General features: G+C 44.8%; 1 protein-coding gene across 1 annotated transcript in view; it reads right to left on the minus strand.

Moving 5' to 3' along the window:
• Positions 1-24,283, minus strand: part of HDA9 (histone deacetylase 9) — a 102,138-nt gene that overhangs the window by 38,662 nt on the left and 39,193 nt on the right. The window contains exons 6-10 of the mRNA XM_087401368.1: positions 23,780-23,843; positions 23,266-23,358; positions 23,026-23,134; positions 11,731-11,780; positions 11,533-11,623 (exon numbers count right to left, since the gene is read on the minus strand). Of these exons, the coding sequence (XP_087257494.1) occupies positions 11,533-11,623; positions 11,731-11,780; positions 23,026-23,134; positions 23,266-23,358; positions 23,780-23,843 (407 nt within the window). The remainder of the gene's footprint in view (positions 1-11,532; positions 11,624-11,730; positions 11,781-23,025; positions 23,135-23,265; positions 23,359-23,779; positions 23,844-24,283) is intronic.

A 24,283-nucleotide genomic window follows, 5' to 3' on the forward strand; every position in this document is an offset into this window, starting at 1 on the left:
TCCAACAGAAAAGGTACCTCAACAAGAGGTGTTTTGCATTCACAATCTATGCCAGTACTGGCTGTCAGTTCAAGGCATACACCCACATAGTTGCCAAAGCATTATCAACTATTTTGCCCTTTTCTGGCTGCTGCAGATGGCTTCAAAAGGCATCTGTTTTTCCCTCTTTTTACTGCTCAAAGGCATGCATACTCCTTTTTCTGCAAATCTCTGTTTTCTCTGCTTTTCTCTGGTTCTCTGCTACTTTTCTGACAGTAAAAGTCTGACAGGCAGGAGAAAATTGATAGCCAAAACTGTCTCTGCAACTGTCTTTTTTTTTTTTTTTTTTTTTTGAAAGAACAGTAACCAGATGGAGTAACTGCTAGTTAGTCTAACCAGACTAACTGGTTCTGGTCTGATTAGTCTGTGACTGGATAGTTACTGTCTGGTCAAACTGACCAGACTGGTTCTGCTCTGGTCTGGTTTGGTTGGGCCAACTAACTGGACATCTTACCAAAGTCCAGCTAACCAGACTTACACTAACCACAGTTTTACCACCTGTCTGCCACGTGTCAGTGCTATGTCAGCATCTGAGCTGACTGCCACCTGTACTGCCACGTCAGGAATCCACACGTGTCTGCCACGTCACCTGCCACGTGTCAGATTACACACGTGTGCCACATCAGCACCTTGCAAGACCTCTGCCACGTGTCCTGCGCCACGTGCCCGCACCACGTCAGCGCCTGCAAACCTGCCCAAACTTTGGTCATGGTCTGTTCGTCGTCGCGCGTCGCGCCCTGGGTGACCGTCAGTCTTAAGTTTGCACAGAAGCGGTGCGTTACAACTACCTCCACGCCTCGAACTCACGCTACAGCGCCTCCGTCACCTGCGAAAATCTCCACGGCACCCTGCGTGGGCTTTCCACTAGATATCTTTAGCCTCTTTATGCATCACTTCACGCATAGTTATTTGCTTCTCGTTAGCTCTGCGTCAGAACCATCATTTCGTCGATCGTCCGCAGGCCTACCAGCTAGCTCCTCTTAAGCTCCTTTGCTAGAATCGTCACAGCCTTGAGAGGCTATGAACCTACGCTCTGATACCAATACAACCGTAATTGGCGAAACAGCACTGAGAGTGGAAAAACAGCAATAGCTTCACGTCAACGACGGAATTACATGCTCCAAAGGCTCTCCCTCACTCCCTCTCTCTGAACATACACTAGGGCCCAGGACAAATTGTCGGGCTGGACCCCCCCGAAGGTCTTTATTCATTTCAGAAAATCTATTACAGAAATTCAGTTTCAGCTTTGAGCTGTCTCGTAAGTCTCACCCTCTTCCAACGTGAAAAGAAATTCCTTCTTTTACAAGAGCTTCAAGCTCTATTCAAATTGGCAACATGCCACTTGTCTAAAATCTAGACTAAATTCTTTTACAAGCCTCTAAGGGCTATTCTGGAGTCTTCAAAGCTCTCGGTCACACGAACCGCCTCCTAGATGCGTGTCAGGCTCCCATTTCGCTTAGGAAAAATAATCCTTCCTAGTACCTGCAACAATTAATTAAAAGCGCACCACCATGGTACCCATTAATTGTTAGCACTTTGCATGCAAATAACACACTGTGGACTAATCCTAGTCACGGTGGGCGTCCCCACTGAACACATGTGCACATCTAAACAAATATATATATATTTTCTCTGATTGACCGGAGTCAACACTCTTGATTATAATTAAAGAGCTTCGACCCAAGGTCAAGGCGCCTTAATTATAGCCAAGTCTCTCCAACCGAGGTTGGCACATCTTGGTTAACCGGGGTTAACCCCTCTTGGCGCATGCCAAGTCTTGTTGACCGAAGTCAACACTCTCTGACCGTAGTCAGGTTTACTTGACTAGAGTCAAGTATCTTTGACCGTAGTCAATCCTTTGACCATTAAAATAACTCTTTGACCGTAATTAACACATATAAAACTCTTTAATTATGATCAAATAAATGGTCAACTGTACTTTGACTTAGGATATTTACATTGTGGTGACAGTATAATTCACCACTTAGGCTCAAAGAGCACTAGAACATCACAGACCGTTGAGCTTGATCAATAGTTCTTAAACAAAACCTAATTATAATCTATGTGCATGAGTGTGTACATGCACAATTGACATGTGTGTGTAAGCATGCCCTGTATGTGTGCATGTGTGCAGGGATATGTTCCCGCTTGTGCTCGAATGAGTCCACCATACCTTTGTTTGGCTAGAAGGGCGCTTGGCATGGAGTGCACGGTGCATCTTGTTTTGTAAAAAAATGGTCCTCATGGTCCAGGTTATATACATATTTGTGTGCCTTCATGTATTATTTAAATCCCCATCCTGCCTTGTGGAATTTTAACAACTATGCATTGTGAAGATTCTGCTTCACATAAAAAATGTACCTAATCCTTGTTCTGCTGATGAGTTGTTGCTTTGTGAGAAGCTTTGCAGAATTTAGAGAAAGTGCTGAGAAAAAGAATGATTCTAATTGGTTGTTGTCAATGCATTGTGTCTTTAGGTGCACTTGATTTCCAGAAGGTCCAGTTAAGTCCACCTAAGTACAGTGGAAATTCCAACCTCTTAAATACTTTGTTTTCTTGGTGAAACAGCGATTGGGACTAGCTTTGGTTCAGATTCCATTTTTTAAAGGGTCCCCCATGTAATGGGACAAGCCACATGCCTCATTGGGAACACTAGATCTCTCAATCTTTCTTGTGTATCCTTGCTTCAGGTCATTAGAGCAAACCCCCTCTGCCATGTCTTCCAATGAAGAAGTGATGGCTGCCAGTACACAAACAAGAGAAGCCTGCTCAAATTATCGTGATGTTGCACAATGAATATGCAGAATTTCCTATGATCTAGTGTACAAAGGCAGAGCAAGAATGTGGTTCTTCTTAATGAAATGGCTATCCTACCTTACCCTTGTTCATCGCCCAATCCCCCCTTCTCACTTCTAAGTCAACCAACCAGTGCATATTTGAAGGAAGTTCTGGGACACTGCAGCAAAATTCTGGATATGCCACACAGTCTAGCCAGACATACGCTAACAACACAGAAAATCTCCATGGAAAGTCCAAATGAAAAAGTGCCATTATCTCGTTTGACAATGGTTTCTAAGATCCTGAAGGGTCACAAGTGGACTGTGATAAAATCATGTCATATCATGTGCCTCACCAACACACACTCTTTTTTGGGTGAAATCCATATATGATTATATTACAAGAAGAAGTCCCAAAGAGAGGGACAACTAGTTACAAGGATCAGAAAATCTCATTATATGACAAGCAGGCATGATAATCTAGATCCCGTGCATGTAGACAATCATAGAACGATGGCCGTAGAGATGCCCGGAAGAACTTGTATTTAGCAAGAGAGGGATCACCAAAGACCCCATGGTTTTGGTCCTTCCATGGATCCGGAGAGCCCAATAATGGACCCAATTAAAAAGGAAGATCATATCCCTGTCTAACTGGATGAAACACAAACAACCAAAACAGGTTGCCAAAAGTAGCACTAGGGAAATGGGAATGAAGCTGTTACTCTAACAATAAGAAATAACGGGGACTCTGGCCAATGCCAGAACAAATGGGGCATAGACGCCTCAAGGACAGACATCGTCTACATGTGGCAAGAGCAATATGACGACGAGCCAAGATCTGTCCAAAAGTGAAAACCCCAAGCAAAACTCGCCATATAAGAAGAACTTTTGCCGAAGAGGACGTTTCGAAGCCCAAATGTGCTGTAATCTTTTGCGCCAGCACTCAGACGTGGGTCTCATAGACCGAATACGATTGGCATGAAGGGAAACCCAAGGAGGAGGCAGCAAGACCTTGTATAAAGATGCAACCGTGATGGCAAACATGGTCATCTGAGAGAAGAACCCACTCTTTGAGACAATCAGCAATCTCAAGATGCGGTACAGGCTGAAAATCATGAAGCATCTGTGATAATAAATGCCATAAAAGTCTGTAATGCTGCCCCAAAGCATATCGTCTTACCACTGCCGGAAAAGAGAGAACCATAACAGCAGCATCAAGCATGTCATCCCCCTGTGAAATTCCTTTAGACGAAAGAAAATAAGAACAGCAAGGTTCCTGCAAAGCCAAGGGTGCATGAACACCTTTGACCAATGAAGGCTCTCGGCACGTAAAGAATATCCTGCAAGTGTATCCCTGCCATTCCATTTAAGTGGGAAAGTATGTGCTTCCAATCAGAAATCAAACATGTGACAAACGAGCATTCCTTGAGGGTGCCAGTGACCAAAAGCAATGGAAGATAAGTGCATAATCAAGTGGTGTTTCATATAAATCCATGGCCGACCACCTTGCATGCACTATAGCATCATTTCCCCCTTATGCACAAGAATGTGTATGTGAATATTAAGGCTATTTAGCCCCCCATGCATTTTAGGCGAATAGAGGTCATCCGCTGAAAGCAGCATAAGGGCTTTGCGGCAATAATAGCAGGACCACCAGAAAATCAAACATAAAAGATGCAATATCATGCTTGCTAAACATCATCAATGGCAAACAGAACTACATATAGGCAACCAGTATGGATTGAACAACGCGATAACGGACATGTAATGGCCAAGTGGCCCTTTTCCATTTTTAAGGATATTCAGTCCACCATGCATTTTTTAGGCAAACAAAGGAGATCCACGGAAGGCGGCGATAGTGGGACCACCAAAAAATCTTCCATGATATCAAACATAAAAGATGCAATATCATGCATGCAAAACATCATCAATGCCAATTATAACTCGATATAGGCAACAAGTATAGATTGAACAATGAGATAATGGACATGTAATGCAAGTGGCCAGTTTCCAGTATTCCAGCTTCTTTTTAAGCATGTCAAGAACCCAATCCATCAACTAACAACGAGTGCCAGTTTCCAGTATTCCAGCTTCTTTTTAAGCATGTCAAGAACCCAATGTCCATCCCAATGGGTAGCCAAGGTGGCGTACAAGTTGCGTAAGTAAGACTATGTCCCCTGGCCATAAAGATATGATGCCAGGCTTTCTCATGGAGAGGGAGAAGTTGAATTTACTCGTAGACCAGCAGCAAGGCCATATCAAGATAAAGCATGCATGAGGCATCAGAGATCCCTCTCTGTGTTCTGAGGCATGAAGAAGGAATCATGAGCATATGCCTGCGTAATTAACGGCTTGTTGCCATGTATCTCCAACCCATGCAAAGCACCTATAGCTACTAAATGATCCATATATTGAAGCATAGGATGAGTAGCTATGGCATAAAACAAAGCATTGAGAGGGCAGCCCTGTCATACTGAACAAAATAGAGTCCATTCTTCAGTGATATCACCTACCAATAGCCAGCAGCTTTGCTGGCTTGATATAACCAATAGATAACAAGCTGTACTTTCTCCCCAAATCCTAGAGATTTACTGGTCTGTGAGATGAAATCCCATTGTATAGTATGAAAAGCTTCGCAATATCGACCTGTAATAAGAGAACATCCTGCTTAATGTATTTTGCATACTCAATCCCTCTTATAATGCAAAATTGTTGCATTCACATAAAGAGATTGGATAGATCAGCTATACCTGTCCATCCTACACTTTCTCCCTGATGAAGGAATACTTGATGTCAATGTGCTTGCCTGTAGCATGATCCACACGACCAAAGCAATGCAAGATTGATTGTCACAATCAATGGGCACTGAATTGCTTTGTTACGCCAAGATCACCGAGGAACATTTGACACCAAATTGCTTCACATAAAACAGAAGTAGCAGCCATATATTCAGCCAAGCAGAAAGAGTGATAGTCTTCTACATTTTGCTCACCCATGCTATACTCCCACTGAAAGCACATCCAGTTGTGGACTTCTTGTCCTTGCTACCTGCCCAACCACCATCTTAAAATCCTTGCAGCTATGGAGTTGCATCTGACATAAAAATATCCAAAATGAAAGGTGTACTCCAGAGCTTCATGAACGATTTGTGGAAGCAGTGAACCAGCTGGGTGGTGCAGAGTTTAAGTCGAGAGGAAAGACTGATGTGGAGATCTCTCAAGATGCTTCAGCTCACTAGTTTGTGCATTTTTTACCTTTTTTTTTTTTTTTTGCAAAAAGAGACTTCTATTAAGTATTAAAGAAAACCATTAGAGCAAGCTCCATACAGGATACACCATGCAATGCATGAAAAACTCAAGAGCCAAAAAGAAAGGATTGCGGCTGATAGTGCCATCTCAATCCGGTAGAAACCTTCGAGAAAAAGGGAGAACCCCTCCAAACTCAAAGAAATGCAGTCCTTCTAGAAGAGGCTACCTGTGAAGGGCCCTGCATGCTAGCCCATATGGCTATCAAAGTGTGAACCGTGTCAGTCCAAATACCCGTGAACACCTGTGATGGGTGTATTTGGATGCCATCCAAGGCCTCTATACATCTAGCTCTCCAAATGTGCCACGAGGAAATTCTAGCCAAAATCTCCCAAGAGGCGTCCACAGAAGCATGAGAAGCTCTAAAGGGAGTAAGTGGTACATCCTGAAGAGAGCAGGGCTCTATCACCTACCAGCGGACTGAGACTGCCCAAGAAGAAGCCTCACACTCATAAAACACATGGGGCCCAGTAAGGGATAACCATGCGACCGAGCCCCAAGTCATGAAGAAAGGGGAAGTATGAAAAATGTTGAGTATCCGAGCAACCCCTTTCCAAACAGTCCTCGCCTGACTGCAGTCCCAAAGGCAATGTTGCACTAACTTCTCTGCAGAATGACAGCGAGGGCAAGTGGGATCAGCCCCAAATCGTGATCTCCACAAGTTCACTGCAATCCCTCCATGAATAGAAAGCCAAAATAAAAAACTGATCTTTCTATTTCTGAGGGATTTCCAGAGCCTCCTCTAGAAATTCCTACGCAAATCTGCTGTGATGAAAAAGCTGGCCCAATGGGGGGCTCTGGAGGGAATCCAACCCCTACTGCTCAGCTGAAATCTCCTGGCATTACCAACCGTGAAACGAAAGAAGGGAATCCCCCTCTCTCGGTGCCCATGATCTATCTACACCCACTCTCCTGGGTCCCACTGCAAGCACCTGATAGGTGCACCACCATATAACCACAATCTCCAGGATCCCATGGCCAAGAGCAGAGGGTCGAGGTCTAAGTACCAATGCAAGCCCGCTTCATGGTCCACAAAACCAGCAATCCTAGCGACTGAAAGGCAACCTCTAGAAGAATATCATCCGTGGATCTAGAGAGTATACCTCCATCCCCAACGTCAAAGACCAGTGCATCTTCCTCGAGACCACGAAGAGCGATCACCTGTAGAGGAACAGCTGTCCTCGAAAAAGCTCCCATCCAAGTGGTGGATGTAATAGGCATCTCAACTATCCATTCCACCGGGATGGCTGCATCTATCTGTTGAATCCTGCGTGCTATTCCTCTGAGGTGACTCACGGACTGTAGTCTCTGATCCTCAGGTAGCCTGATAAATGCCTTCCAAGTGCCTACAGTGTAGGCAGAGCCTCTCTCCCATCTAGACAACTTGCATGTAATGGGAAGTGCCCAATGGTCTACCATGCTCATCAAGTATACTATCGTTCCAAATGATCAGTTGCCTATCAATCTCTTCGAGGATAGAGGGTGGAACCCTTCGAAGAGTATGACTGAAGCTCCCCCAAGCTTTTAGGATGGCAATCATGAGAGAAGAGGCAGGAGATCTAAGAGGGACGGAAGTAAAAATCCAGCAAGGGCTGTCCATCCAATCATCTCCCAAGGTAGGTGTGCAAGCTTGCATGCGTCCAAAAAAGAAATCCTTCCAAGGTTCCTGCCCAGGCATGAGTCCCCTCACCACCACCTTACAAAGCAATGCCCTGCACTGTAAGTCCGGGTCAATGACATTAAGGCCCCCTTCACATGTAGGGAGAATAATGGTCCCAGGCCACCCTCGCTATAACATCTGCCATGCCATCAAGTGCACTCCATAAAAAATTCCTTACTAATCTAATGAGCTGAGTGAAGCAATCCCTAGACCGGCACCAGCAAGAACACACAAACCAGGTGATGGCCAAAAGAACCTAGTTCACTACCACAACTTTAGATGCAAGGTCGAGTTTGGCTGAGCTCCAGAAAAGGAGCTTTTTCCTTATACTCTACAGTACTGGGGCAAACTGCTGTGCTGGAGAGATGCCCAATGCTACCTGGCATCCCAAATATCTGACAGGAAGACCCCTCTGAATCTAGGTAAAGCCAATGTCAACTCCCCAGCCTGGAGTGTCCTCATCACTGATCCAAAAGCCAAAGGATTTATGCCAGTTAATATGTGCCCCTACAGCTGAGCAAAAGATATCCAAGGCAGTCCAGAAAGAATCAAGTGACTGTGAAGAGGCCTCAATAAAAATAGCAATGTCATCAGCCAACTCACAGTCAAGAAGCTCCTGCTCCTGTCTCAAGGGCAATCTCAACCCATATAGATCAGCCTGAGATCTAAGGAAGATACTCATACATTCTGCCACAAAAAGAAAGAGGAAGGGGGCTAAAGGACATCCCTGACGAACTGATCTGGAAATCTAAAACCCGTCACCCCTTACCCCTCCAATCAAAACCTGGCTGTGGGCTGATCTATAGAGGGAGGCCACCCCTCTAATCCATGCATCTGAAAATCCAAATCGTAGAATAGTGCCCTCAAGAAAACCCCAATCTACTCTGTCATAGGCTTTCTCAAAGTCCAGGAGTAGAACTACCAACCTCTGCCTGCTCTGCATAGCCCACTTTGTGGCTTCCCAAAACGAAAAGATATTAACAAATATGCTCCTGCCATGCACAAAGCCTATCTGAGTATCATGGATGAGGTCTGGAAGAAGGGGCTACAATTGGATGATGATCACCTTGGCAAGGATTTTATATAGATTGCCCAAAAGAGTGATGGGTCTCCAATGGGATACAAAATTCCTGTTGCCACCTTTCAGGATAAGGTGTATGAGTCCCTCGGTCAGTGAGTCAGGCATCTCAACCGAGTCCCAAATGCCCTGCAGGGCTGAAGTAATATGATCACCTATCATATCCCAAAAGGCTGTAAAAAAAAATGAAGTAAGACCGTCGGAACTACGGCACTTGCCCTTATGAAGGGCGGAGACAGCAGTCCTGAACTCTGTGTTGGTAAAGCGTGCATCAAGTGATCATATCATCTCTGGTGTGACCAACACAGGTAAACTCTGCCAAACTACATCAGCTGACCTCCTGCCATACACACGAGGTCCAAGGGGAGGAAAGTCCATAGATGAGAGAGAGAAAGATCTCTCAATAGGGATGCTGATAACTCGCTCTCTGAAAGTGGAAGGTACAAAATCATCATCTGGGAGGTCCGAGAGGTCCTCAAGAGCAGAAAAGGAGTTCCACTGAGCCAGTCCTGGGGAGGGGGTCCGAAGGATTCCTACCGAAGCAGGGAGAGAATGTAAGACCTCCTTCCCTCTATCCACGGAAGGAGGCACCTGTACTGGGTCCTGATCAAGAAAAGCTACGGACGAGGTGCCAACAACCTAGGCTGCTGAGGGAGTTACATCCTGATCCTGGGATGGAGTGGAAGAAGGCTCCTCAACACTAGGCTCCAAGGCATTAGCCTCCCGAGGCTCCAAGGGGGTAGCCTTCAAAGCGGTGGAAGTATGATCTGAAGTAGAGGGCCTAACCGCAACCGGAACCCACAGTGGGCCGGAGGTGGTGCGGGGTGCAGGAGGGACTCGAGCAACCCTAGGAGGAGGGGGGAGCCCATGTCTGAGGCAGTGCCTGTGGAGTAGTAGGTCATGCTCCTACTCTCTGTCGTAAGCTAGTACGAGCTGGTTGCTTTCTGGGCCTCTTTTTCTTCTTTGGGTAATCTCTGGCGAAGTGCCCCGAGGATCTGCAAATCCTACACTGGTTATGCCGCCCTGCAACCTCAAATCTCTGGCGGACCTGGGCTGCTGAGGGAGTTACAGCCTGATCCTGGGATGGAGTTGAAGAAGGCTCCTCAACACTTGGCTCCAAGGCGTTAGCCTCCCGAGGCTCCAAGGGGGTAGCCTTCAAAGCGGTGGAAGTATGATATGAAGTAGAGGGCCTAACCGCAACCGGAACCCACAGTGGGCCGGAGGTGGTGCGGGGTGCAAGAGGGACTCGAGCAACCCTAGGAGGAGGGGGGAGCCCGTGTCTGAGGCGGTGCCTGTGGAGTAGTAGGTCATGCTCCTACTCTCTCTCGTAAGCTAGTACGAGCTGGTTGCTTTCTGGGCCTCTTTTTAGTTCCCCATATCTACAGAGCCATCAGCTGATCTACAGACTCAGGTCAGCGGGAGGGAGGTGGTGAAACCTATATAAAGGCCCCCTCTCCCGCCCATTTGATCATCATCCAAAGCAGATCCAGCTTCAGCCTCAGAAGCCCTCATCTCCAGCAGATCCGAGGAGCATCAGCACTCCTTGAGCATCAGTTAAGGAGAGGAAGAAGAGGAGAAGTCTGCCTCTGTCCATCTCCAACCTACAGGAATGGAGAGCCCTTCATCTACAGTTGCATCTCAGCCATGTGGCAACAGTTGTATCTCAGACTATTGGTAAAACAGTAATAAAGCTCAAATACTCTCTACAGAGAAGAGGGCAGTTGCAACCCACTCCCACATTCCAACAGTGGTCCAGATGTCTAGAAATCCTCAATCTAATACGTAGTGGTATCAAGGTTGAACTTATAATATCCAGGGCACCATCATTGCATGCTCCTCTGTCTCCACTTCATGCATGTTGCATAGACTATAACCCATAATCTAGACTTTTGCTCCACCAGTTTCAGAAACTCCAGACTCTATTAGGGTCAATCCTACTAGCGCACCTCTATGATACAGTATGTTTGCCTTTCGTTTCAGCTGTGTACATGTTTGAATGCATGTGCCCTATACTTTTGTGCATTTATTAACCCACCATAGCTACACTGCCACATTATTACTATACAAACAAGCCCAGAACCCTAGTGCTAGAAGAGCAAGAAGACAGTCTCCCTTGCAAATGGAGTACTTGCATTTTGAAGAGCAGAGCAATTGCTTTGGAAAAAGCCACGGTGTATGTGTACACAGAAGAGATGCTGAAGCGAAACTAAGTGTAAAGAGACCAACACCATGGAAAATTTCAAAGGACATTAGAATGGGGCGCTGCAAAAGGAGGAAGAGCAAGAGCAAAAATGAAGGTCAGGTAAAGAAACATCAACAGAAACGACAGCTGAGACAACATTTACACACGAAAAAGGAGAAGCAGAAAAGGATGAGAAATATGCAACCCGTTGGGGAAGGATTTTGGAGACTTGGGCACGACCTGTATTTAAAAATCCTTATAAGGAGTGATAACAGCAGGGATTGAGCAGACAAACTTCAGCAAGTTTATTTGACATCCAGAAGTTAATTTTTGAAACGAATGAAAGAGAGCCAGTGACATGTAGATCCTAGCAGCAATGCAAAAAGTACAACCATTCAAATATCATATGCAATGTAACAAAAAGTCCTTTCCTGTTATGACCAAAAAGTGCATCGAAGATACATCTTCCTGCATCTAACAAAGGAAAATACCATTTGGAAGTTCTGTATCAAGGAGAGCACCGGTCTCTACAGTCCAACAGCGTGCAACGTTTTCCTTTGTATAGCCACCTCCCCCTGTAACCTGTGTGAATATCATTATACTCCATAACAAAGTAAGGAAATTGTTGAAAATTAGAAATATGAATTATGCACTGGATGATCGTTCAGAAAAGTTTGATTGTAGAATACCAAAAGAGGTAGATTCAGCTTCTTCACAAATCTAACACACTCTGCATGACCTGAAACAGTACAAGAAGTTTTTAGAATCTTAACAATTGCAGGTTTTCTGAATACTTGCAAAGAAGGACTTGATTTTTCAGGAAATGCTTAGCTGCCTCAGTTTAGAAAAAGATACTTCATTCCTAAAAATGATAGACAAACATTGTTCATGAGGAACAACTGTTTCTGATGCAGAATACCATTTCAATTAGACTCATCATGCCTCCAATTTTGAAGTTAAAAGAATGTAAAGTATTTCAGGACACTCAAGTGTGCCAGAATTTAACCATACTATCCACCAGGAAAAGAGCACATCCAACAAATCAATGCATGGGAAAGGAGCTGTCACCTTTAGAGGTTCTACTGAAATCTAAAAACCAAAATTCCACACTTTTTGCTAGCTTACCACAGACATCTGGAAGCGAAGAATAGCATACAGATGTCCCCATCATGGACCTAGGTGTTTGGCACACACGACATCACTCTATGACATCTCGATACATGCACCACTTGATATGCCCTTGCCCACATCAACCTTGTTCACTGCACAGAATGTGCGAGCTGCATTGCGTCGGCTCCACAAAAAGAGAGCCCAAGATCATGAGGGACTGCGTGTAAGCACATGGACGGGAGGTCTTGGCCCCGATCTTAGCACAGATGTTCAATCATGTTGTATGCCACAGCTTTCCCCCTACTTAAAGTACCACCACCATCGTGCCATACACAAAGCAGGGAATCCCATGGACACTGGCAACTACTGCACTCTCAAGGCTGGTCACACAATGGCCAAGATTTACAGATCAGTACTTGAGACAAAGATCAGCTCTTACCATAGCTACCAAAAACGGCCGTTTCTAGCCTAGAAACGGAAATGGTGAAACAGAAACGGAGTTTTTGGAACGCCGTTTCGTAATCCCTTTTCTTTTTTTTTTTTTGGTATGGGTTTGGTTGTGTGGCCCTCTTTTGATTAAACTGTTTATGCCTTCTTTTGATTAAAACGTTTTTCGCCGATTCGTCGCCTCCTGTCGTTGTTTCCGCCGCCTCCCGTGTTGCTGCTCTCCAGCCTCTCCATCTTTGATTCTTGGGCCCTCGTACCCGCAGCCTGCTCTCCTCTCCATCCCTCCATCCTACAGGCTAGTAGTAGCTGCTCTCCATCCTCAGCCTGCTCTCAACTCTCCATCCCTCCACTACCTCTCCTCTCTTACCTCTCCATCCTCCTCCGACTCCTTCTACCTCTCCATCCTCTTTCACCTCCCCATCCTCCTTCTACCTCTCCATCCTCCCTCTCACCTCTCCATCCTCCCTCTCAAACTTCAGATTGTTGTAACTTCAAACTTGTTAGAAGTTAGAAGTTAGAACTTAGTTCATGACACATGTTAATTGTTGAAGCGCCATTCATGGATGATAGATGATACTAGATAGATCAATCATCATAGGAATTTAGAAACATAGAAACATGCATGATGCTTGGAGTATAGATAATTGTATTATGCATAGTTTGCACTCTATTGATAATTGTATTATATATAAAAAATAAATTTTTATACATAAATTGTACCATATTGCCGTTTCTTCCGTTTCCGTTTCGGCGAGGGCCGGAAACTCCGTTTTCCCGTTTTCGTTTCTTCCGTTTCGGTTGGCAACTATGGCTCTTACACAGAGACAGAAGGACAGTGAGCTTCGGGATGGGCTAGATTCTGGAGGCAGCATTCTACTCTTAATCGCACCTTGACTCTGCGGGTGGTTATCGAGGAGGTGAGATCGATATCCCAAAAAGTCTACGACTTTCGAAAGGCCTTTGACACCGTCCCACAATCTCGGATGATTAGGAGACTTCAGGAGATGCAAATTCCAAGAGACATGATTTGGGGGGTGATGAGTTTATATCAGTTAGTCATGCCCCTGAAGGCCAGTCGGATTGGATTGAGAGCACAATCGGAGTGAAGCAAGGATGCCACCTCTCACCGACGCTCTTTGGGCTCTACATTGATAAGATCACTGACTTAATTGATCACCTCGGAGGCGAGGGATCATTGCTTGCTGATTGGATAACACATATACTATTGTAAGCAGATGACATAGTCCTCCTATCCTCCTCAGCGGCGGGCCTACAAAGACACCTAGACGCCTAAGAGGTGTTTTGCATGGAGAGAGACTTAACAGTCAACCTTGGCAAAACCGAGGTTATGAATTTCAATACTTCACGGGTAGTAAGCACACTTCCAAGACCCCCCAACGAAGGAATGGCTATTTAATACACTTGTGAGACCGAAGGGATGGCTAATTGATACAATTGTGAGGCCGACAACCATATATCAGCACCCTTTCGTGGGACTGATCTCTCGAAAACCAATTGACGGAGATTTGAGAGGCTACAAGGGATTATTGGATCCTGGATGATTCGGAGTGAGCCCTGAGTCCCTCATTAGATAGTACAAGAAAAGTTCGCCATGACATCACTCTAGATTGATGCCATCTTCCAGACAGTGACATATCTTCACAGGGTTTGGGCTTTGCCTAGTTGTAGACTACGGAGGATGCTACAAGAGTCATCCACCCAACTAGCCGAGAGAGGAGTTAGCATGGCCTAGTGTGCACGCGTATCCAGATGGTTTGCCAATCAGGGTATTCACATCGACCGACTCCTCCTCTTCCAATGCCGCTTGGATGCCTCTTCCCCCCTCCTCCCACAAGATGAGATCAACCGTATCATATGGTTGAATCTACTCTAGCTCTACACGTCACAGACTTGGGGAGAGAACCAAGAGTTCCCCACCAAGATTCAGTTCTATCACGACCACTCTCTGAGAATATCATAGGATGGAGTGATTATCAGACCTAGTACCTAGAGGAGAGACGAGTCTCACATGCACTAAGGATTCCCATTGGACACATGCGAGTCTTGCCACATCAATTGAGGATCGAGGCAAGGAGAACCGCATGCACACCTAGGGAGAAGCAAATCTACAGATTATGCACACTAGAGGAGGTGGAGACACAGGAGCATTTCCTATGCGCTTGCCCAATCTATTATGAGATCCACAGACGATACCATTGTCTCTTTCAGGAGGGGCACAATTTAAGGCCACTCTCTTGGCTTATCCACTTCCATTGGCCTCTACCTGATTGAGATGTGGCAACATAGAGAGACCCTACTTAGATAGATCAGGCAACAGGAGGCGACAGTGCAACAGGAGACACAGATAGATGGAACACAACAACGTGTCACGGATTTCTATGCATTTAAGTCAACCCAGGATATAGTGAAGTAGAGGAGGAGGAGCTAGCTAACATGAGGGAAGAGTGGGTCAGCAAGAAGCGACACATACGATACATGACTAGAGCACGCACAATGGGTTCTAGCCTATCTTAGCTCTTCTCAGAGCGGACCGTCAGAGCCAAAGTGTCACCCTTGACATGGCTCACCAAATACAAAGAGCACAGAGACCACGTCCCCCGCCACAGCTAGCTTCGCATCCCACCGGAGAACCACCATGGCACCTGGCTTTGTATTTTGAATACTAGTTTTGAGTTTTGAGCTTTGAGCTTCTTAGCATAGCACTCAACAAGGGCCCTCATAAGCCCTTTGCCTCAACCCACAATGGCTGTATGAGTTACTCTTTTGCTTATACTTTGTCTCATAGGCCCGCGAGGCCTCCCGAAGACATAAAGGCAGCCGTTTTGGCTACCCCACAGTGGGAGACACTCCAATGGCGGATGCCAAGGCTTTCTTCACCAAGATGGGTGTAAATCTCACTTGTAAGACAGCTTGGAGAGTGGACAAGGTTGAGGCCCTTGCAAGGCCACTAGTGATGTAACTCCGGACAACAATGGCTAGGTCCACCCTCATGAGCATGAGGGCAACCCTGAAAGGAGCTAAGATTTACATGATGATGATCTCTCCCTCCTACAGCAGGATCACCGTAGGGAGCTCGTGATGGCAGCCCGACAAGCAAGGAAATGGGCTCCATACAGAGATGGGAAAGTGACCATCCAAGAGAGGGCAGATAGGGAAGAAAGGAAGTGGGCAGCATATAACGGCGTTTGACTCATGAGACCAAAACACAAACACGTTGAAGATGGCAGTGTGGAATTGGAATGGCACTCTCTGGTCTGACCCAACGGGTTTCTTAGAGACAGAGACTTGATTTTCCACACTGAGACACATGAGAGTACAAAGAGAGGCTGCTACTCATAGTGATAGGATACACCTAGGAGTCAGCCTATAGGAAAGAGATGAGGAGAAACAGCAGGATACGGGGCTCTAGAGGAGTAGCAGTTCCTTCATATCACATTTGAGACCGATTATATCAGTAACAGAGAGAGAGGAGCACGCGTGACATATGTGGATACAAGTCCAGCTACTTGATGCATGACCGATCTTCATTGCAGTGTGCTACTTCCCCCAAACACATCATCCTACGCGCATGAGGTCACTATAAAGGAACACAGCTCATATGAGACAGTATATAACAACATCATGGAGTTCTCCAAGCAGGGAGGCACCCTCCTTCTTGCTGACTTCAATGCACGCACAAGAGATAGGCAGGTGGGCTTGCTAGATTTTGCAACTGATTCCCTCATAGTATTGGAGCTAGATCCAGCGAAGGTTGGGATAGTGAGGCACTCAGCAGATGCACCACATGTGACACGATATGGGCGCCATCTACTAGAGTTGAGGGATGGCCATATCTGGCGGGCTCACTTGTTTCCCACATGGCGGGGGGACAAGCACAATGGATTATCTGATAGGTCCCCTAGCCTTTGTATCACAATTACAGAACTATATTGTGTCTTCTCCCCTACTCGGCACTTACCGCTCATATCTTGGCTACTACACCGACCACTAGGAGACCAGCTCCTAGCCCCCTCATGTCAACATCCATTTTGACCGTCCTCGACCCGGTTTATGTGAGTCAATTGGCCCGTGCGCTTCCCGCTTCACTTGGAGAAGATGATGCAAACCTCACCCGTGCATCGGACACCCTTGTCTCATGGTACAGGACGCTGCTACTAGATCTTTCCCCACGACTCGATCCACAGCACACATCCCAGTGATCCGATCATCCTACCATTGAGTGGAGGCTTCTATCTGAGGGAAGCCAGTGGGGATATAGTTTCCAAGTATATGAGATGTATCCAGGATACTTTAGCCATACCAAGGAGGGGGTTTGTTAGCACTTAGCCTTGGTATAGCCTTGTAAGCAGTCAACCCTCAGGTTGACTTTGTTGGTCAACTCTCTGTTTGACTTTAGGGCCTACATTGGCCACCACTTGTACTAATATATCTACATGAATCCAGGAACATGCCCAAACTCATCCTCTAGAAACACAGTGCAGTTTCAATCTCATGATAGTCATTCACAAGGTTGAAACCATAAACTCCACGCATAGCAGGGACTAGCTACTATGACATCCCCACTCAGGTCATCAGCGCCCAACAGTGGGTGTAGTCCATAGGATAAACATATGCCCTCACACATACAAATCCACACACCCACACATACTTAAGCATAATCCATTTCAAGTATTTCATGTTCCTTCACCTCGTTGTTTGCTTCCTTGCATTCCATTCCACTCCATTGCTCCCGACACCCAACAAACTCTATGTGGCGCCGCATCTCCATCAGGTACAGGCCAATGCAAGCTTGGTCATGAAAGTGGATCAACCGAGAGAGTGGCCCAAAAACCTACCTCTCCTAAAAGAGACAATGGAACCGTCCTCGTTATAGACTAGGCAAGTATATAGGAAGTGGTCCTTTGTCTCCAACTAGGCCAATGTGCATAACTTGCAAATCCGTTGCTTTCTTGGCGTGCCGGTGGCTCTCCCTGCCTCGATCCTCAGCTAATTAGGCAAAACCCGCATATGTCCGATGGTGATCCTCAATGCGTGTGAGACCAATCTATCCTCAAAATAAGACATCCTTCCCCAAAACTAGATACTCTTTTTCGACCCTTGTGCATAGCATAGTCACCTAGCCATAAAACATCCTAGAATTGAACATTGCTAAGTATCAGAAGCACATACAAGATGGCACTAAACCCTAATAATAAATACATTAAAATTTGTGATTTTCTTATACCAAGATGGCACTAAACCCTACACCAAGTGCTCCTATAGCTAATGTAATGCATCTAATAAAAAACCTATACCAAAAAATACCCTGAAACAATGAGATTCAGGATGGTGTGACCTAGCAAAAAGTAGGCCCAAGTCCATCATCTCAGATCTCATTGTTTGAGTACATTTCTCATTCTACTTTTTTATTAGATGTATGATATCAACTGTAAGAGGATTCTGGATTGAGGGCATTTCTCGTTCTACTTTTTCATTTATGAATGTATGATATCACCTGTAATAGGACTCTGGCGCAAAAAAAGCACAAAAGAAAATTATCGAGTCCACCATTAGGTTTTTTAGATTTGACCAAAAAGTCTCAATGAATTTGAAATTTTAGACATGAAAGAAGCCTCCAATCCTATATTTTTTCAGGCCCCTCTAACCCTAATTTTTTATAGGGTACTTTTGGTAGGCCTCAATCAAGGCTAGAATTCTAGACACAGTACTATCCTCAGGGCATATTCAGTGAAAGAAAATTCCAACTTCCTTTAGAAATCGGGTTTTTTTAGACATTCGGTTAAATCTAAAAACCCTAAATTTAGATTTTGAGAGTTTTATTTTATGGTTTTTTTGAAGCATAATGCTCTTCCACCTAATTTCATTGACCTGGTGAAACTTCAGATTTAAAAAATCTCGAGAACCAAGAAACCTAAAACGATGCGTCCTAGGCCTACTTTTGCAAAAAGTAGGCCCAAGTCACCCCGTTCTAAAATTTTGGTTTTTGGGCTGTTTTGGATCTGGTATTTCATGAGATGCATGGTTTTAGGTAGAGGAATACTCTGGTGCGAAAATTTTGGTATTTTATGAGGGCATATGTGCATATCAAACCCTGGTTTTGAAATTAGTCTTGCTTTGTGTTTTGTTTAAAACACAGTGCTTGTCTGCCTTAATTCATGCACTTAGTGAAAATTCAGATCAAAAAATCCTAGGAACCAGGAAATTCAAAACAGTGCATTATGGGCCTACTTTTTTGCAAAAAAGGTCACACCATTCTAGATTTATTGGTTTTTGGGCTATTTTTGTTCTGGGATTTGATGGGATGCATGAAGTGAGGTAGAGAAACTCTTTGGTGCAAATTTTTGGTGTTTCATGGGGGCATTTATTGTCACAACTAGAAGAAGAGGAAAGAGGAGGCTAGAGCAAGTTGTGGGATACAAAAAAAAAGATGAGAAAAAACACACAGTTTGCATTGGCATCAGCCTTACAATGATTAAGGCTCCTTGTGAGCTACATAAGGCACACAAGGTACTATCTACACAAGATCCCCTCGGGATCCCAAGCTCCTTCACCCTATCCATAATCAACACCAACCAATCAAATTGATATAGATTTACATCCTTTTAGTCACCTTGATGTATAAATATCAACACCCCCCCTTCTAATTGAAATGGGTAGAATATTTCACAATCATCAAATGACATAAATGGAAAAGCCTTTATTAGTAACAAGCTTATTAAAGGGTTTTGTGTTAGAAATGACGCAACAAAGGGTACGCATAGTGGAAGACTGATAGAATTGCCCAGGAGCTCACACAGTGTGGTGTGGGGTGTGAAATCACAAACTTCTTAACTTAATGTGCATAGATATGCAAGCCAGTAAATAGACAATGCTCAGAGACAAATATAGAAACAACACTTAATATTTCCGTCCGTCCACAAAGTAGGACCGGATACAATACCAAAAGGTTTCCTACTAGATGTCAAGAACTTCTAGATCTTTGAGCCCGCGTGCTCCACCTCAAGCGTATGTAGACTCTCTATCCAAAGTGTTCTTCTCCACCTTACTACACACGGGATATCCCGCTCTGTGTAGCAGCACAATAGTGGTAGGAAGAGGGAGCCGTGGCATACGGCATGGTTGAACATATGTGCTAAGATCATAGTCAGGGCTCAAGCATGATTAGGAGCCCGCATGATTAGGAGACTTCTATGCGAGAGGAAAGCCCGCCTCTTATTGCATGTCAACTCATGTGATATCTCTTGGGTCATTGTGAGGTGTCCCAAAGCCAGCTCACGTAGGAGGTGAGATCTCATCTCTCGGCACTCCTCATCAAACCATGGATTCTGAGGCATCTTCGCAACTAGAAGACGTATTGCAAATCGAGTTGTGGGGAAGGATCTAGTGGCGGCATCTTGAACCATTGATACTAGAGTGGCATGGGTGAGGTATGTAGTATCTCCAAGGGGGATCAATAGCTCACGAGACAAGTGGCTCATATAGCCCGCATCAAGGGCATAGTCAAAGTGTATCTAATTCACGGGTGGGGATCAAAGGGTCTCGTCCTATAGCTAGCATGGTAGTCCGAGGGTAGTCCAAATGCTAAATGCCAGATAGGAATGATCAATGCCAAGTGGGGGGGGAGGGACACTAGGATCATGCACATGCGACGCAAAGGCTGGGGAACCCATTAGGTAGTCCACTGTGCTCGTCCCCCCTCCATGTGGAAAACAAGTGAGCCCTCCAGATAACGGCCATCTAGTCATGCACTGCTCCCAACTCCAGTAGGTGACAGCCATATCATGTGACCTGTGGTGCATCCTCACTATCCCAAGCTCTACTAAATCTATCTCAGGTACTCTGAGGGGGTCCGAAGTCAAGCAAACCCACTTGTCTGCTCCCTGTGCGTGCATCAAAATCACCTAGGAGGAGGATGTCCCCCCTGCCTAGAGAACTCCATGATATCACCATATGTTTTCTCGTATGTGTTGTGACCCTCTATGGTGACCTCATACGCATATGATAATGTGTCCGTGGGAAAAGCATACTGCAATGAAATAGTTGTGTGTGAGCCGACTAAACTCGTATCCACATGTGGCATGCATGCTCCTCCTTCCGCATCACAAATATTGGTTGTCTGAGATGTGATTTAAAGAGGCTTTCCACTGCTCCACATCCTCATATCCCACTGTATTTCCTCATCTCCCTCCTGCAGACTAACTCCCAGATGTATCATGTCACTGTGGACAATCCCCTCTCTAGACTCCCATGTACAAAATCACACCTTCGTTGGTGGAGGTCTTTGAGAAACCCCCTAGGTCGACCAGAGGGTATCATTACAGTTCCACACTACCATATGCACTCTGTTTTGTGCTCTCATCTCATCGGCCCAACCCTTCATGTGCTGTCCACTTCCCCTTCTTCCCTTCTTTCGTTTCTATTCTTTCAAGCCCTCTCTCTATTCTTCCGTTTCTATTCTGGCTGGGACCGAGGGAGCTTCTAGTGAAGGTCAGCTTCTACAAGGATCACAGCCTGCATATCACAGAGGAGGGGTTCATTGACCCACCAGGATACACGCAGATCCACTTACCCCACTCACTGAGGATCTCTATTGGGCATTTTCGAGTCTCTTCACATAGACTCCGTATCGAGAGCGGCAGAGCAAAGGGCCTACCCAAAGAGAGGCGCATTATGTGACATACAGGATGTTGAGACGGAGGAGCACTTCATCTTCAGGTGTCTTGTTTACTATGAGATCCGAGGGCGTTTCTACTGCCTCTTCAGAGATAGGTCTGGGGTTTTGCCCCGATTCCAAACCAGAGATGCTTGGCGCCTTTCATTCATGAGGCAGTCAGGCACCGCAAGAGGCTACTTCAATCATGGAGACAAGAGCAGACTTCTTCCTTGGCAGATCCCTCTCAGAGCTCTATCATGGAGTTCTTCCTGCCAGATCACATGGATCCCCACAAGACAAGGCCTCGACTGATCGTGACCCAAAGCCAGTGACTCGACAGCTCAAACAGAGGGTTGACGCACAGATTACACTTGGGGATATCCCCTTCCTATTCAAAGTCGAGAGCCCGGCCGACAAGGGTTACTATAGCCCTTGTTAGGTGCAGAGCTATGACCAGGAGACGTCACAGGGTAGCACTCGTGAGCGGCCGACAGCACTCTATCGTTGCTTTCATGCCTCCATTGCCTCATCCACCCTGATGTCTTGATGATGATGATGAGATTGATATGTAGTCGACCACTGACATGACTGTTGTACTTAGTACTTATTACTACCATTTTGCATTTTTGCATTCTGCATTGGTGTGGATGCTTATTCGGTAGCTCCACCCTCTTAGCTCATTTGTACCAGGATTTCACAGTCTCATACACCCATCGGTCTTCCGAAGACTAATAAATTTTCTTTCTTTCTCTATTTCTCAAATAACAACTTTGCCATCTCTATAGGCAGCCCACTTCCCTTACTGCCTTGCTGCCATCACGCATACCATCCCTTCCCTTCAGTGTTCTTATTGTAGGAGCATGAGATCATCATCCAAGGAAGTCTTGGTTCCCTTCAACATTACCCTCATGCTCATGAGGGTGGACCTATCCATTTGAATCTCACTACCAAAGGCCGTGTAGGTGTGTCGGCCTTGCCCACCCTCCACGGTGCCTCGCAAGTAAGGTTGACAACCATCTTGGGTGAACAGGGCTTTGGCATCTGCCATAGCAGTATCACCTACTGCTAGGCCTCTGACTAGAACATGAGAGAGAGAGAGAGAGAGAGAGAGATTAATAAGTTAACGAATGGAACATCCATTATAATTGAGCATTTGTTTGAAATCATCTTAAAACAAATAAATTATATGTACATGAAAGAATCTCTTTACGCCTTGTGCAAGCCACATATAACTATTACAACTTCATAGATGTTTTAGATCCCGACAAAAGATTTTCTTGAGGCTCACCTAGGGTAGCCACATTCACAAAATAACATGCATCAAGACCTTCTACTACAAACATGGTTGGAATAGTAGCTTGCAATAGTACTAAGGTCCTTCCCCTTAGGAAACCGCGATGCAAGATATACAACTCCTCAATATCTAGTTTGAATATCAATAGTGCCAACCTCAAATCTCCTTTAAGGATCAAATAGTCCAAGTAATCCATTGAAGAACAAAATAGAATATTCTATCATGTCCAGATACAACCTCACAAATTTTACGAGATCGAAATGCGTGCACGTGTGTGTACACCGCCCACATATCAATGTGAGGGAATAATGAGCATGACTTCGAAATGTTATCAATTATAATTCAAATCAAACTCCTCAGCAATAGTCACGTATAACACATTATTGAGATGCATCACATCTAGTAAGATATACCTTTGTAAGAGTAGTAAGATGCATCAATTTGAAATCTTAGCCATACCATCAATGGAAAGGTTGAAGCAACCAAGTCGATCTCCTGCAAGAGAATCCGCACCACATTGAAGCACAATGGCACCCGGCTGATAAAACTCCACAACCTTTGAAATTATCTGCCAACAATCCATCACAACATTCCATTAAATTACAAGATCACACCTCTATTAAATGACAACCTATTATAGAAGCTGAAATATAGAAATATTTCAATGTACATGCATCCAAAATCAGTTATAAATTATACCAACTTGAACATTCTTGTGAAGCTCGCATCATCAATCCCATCTTTTAAGGGCACATTTATTGCATAGTACTTTCCCTCCCTGGCTCCAACATCCTTTGAATGGCAAAAAACAAAAACCAATAGCTTGAGCTAGATGTGTAAAAGTGCCTCATCAAACTGACACGATTATCACAATTACATTGTCCCTATGGCAATCCTAGGCATTACAAAATCTAAGGAATGAAAAAAATTATGATTCCATACAATGTGATTCATAACTCTTAGATACAATTTAAATGTCTAGGAAGCCATAGAGCATGGGCCAAATTTCTCCTCTTAGATTCAATTTAAATGTCTAGGAAGCCACAGAGCATGGGCCAAATTTCTCACAAATGAAATGTGGTCTCTTGAATAAAACTATATACATCACCTTTACCTTATATTATCCTTCAATTAGATGACAATCAGATTCATCTAGGATGAAAAGCTTCTTCAAGTGAATTTATAATTCTTCATAATTGAAATTTGTATTTACCTTTACATCTCCAGTTCCAGGGAAAAAGAAGTCTCCAAACTTGTGAAAGCTTACTGTCATTACTCTGCAAATACAATTGTTTATTTTCAGACCAGATAATCACTTGCTCAAGGATAGTCAATTCGTGCCTACCCTATGCCTTGAGAAATCAGAATTCAATGTGAGTGAGTGATGACAAGTCAAGCTCTGGTTCACACAAGCATGCAACTTCTAAATAGCATTCGCGCACTATGCAATAAAAAAGCAAGCATGAATGCACAAGAAAAGTCCAAACAACAATTGCACTGATGTGAGAGAGAGAGAGAGAGAGAGAAAGAAAGAAAGAAAGAAAGAAAGTGTATTATTGTCCACTAGAGGCCAAAATGGGCCCATGGGACATCAAGAACTTATTTTAAGTCTTTGAAAGACTGAACGGCAGAAAGCCAAATACAATAAAAGCTAAGGGGTGGGCCCACTACACCAGCATCCACACCCAAGGCTAATGTCCAAGACGAAAATATGAAT

This window comes from Dipteris shenzhenensis, chromosome 30 (genome assembly GCF_047967505.1).
Source record: "Dipteris shenzhenensis isolate YYH24624 ecotype China chromosome 30, Dip_SZ_1.0, whole genome shotgun sequence".
NCBI lineage: Eukaryota > Viridiplantae > Streptophyta > Polypodiopsida > Gleicheniales > Dipteridaceae > Dipteris > Dipteris shenzhenensis.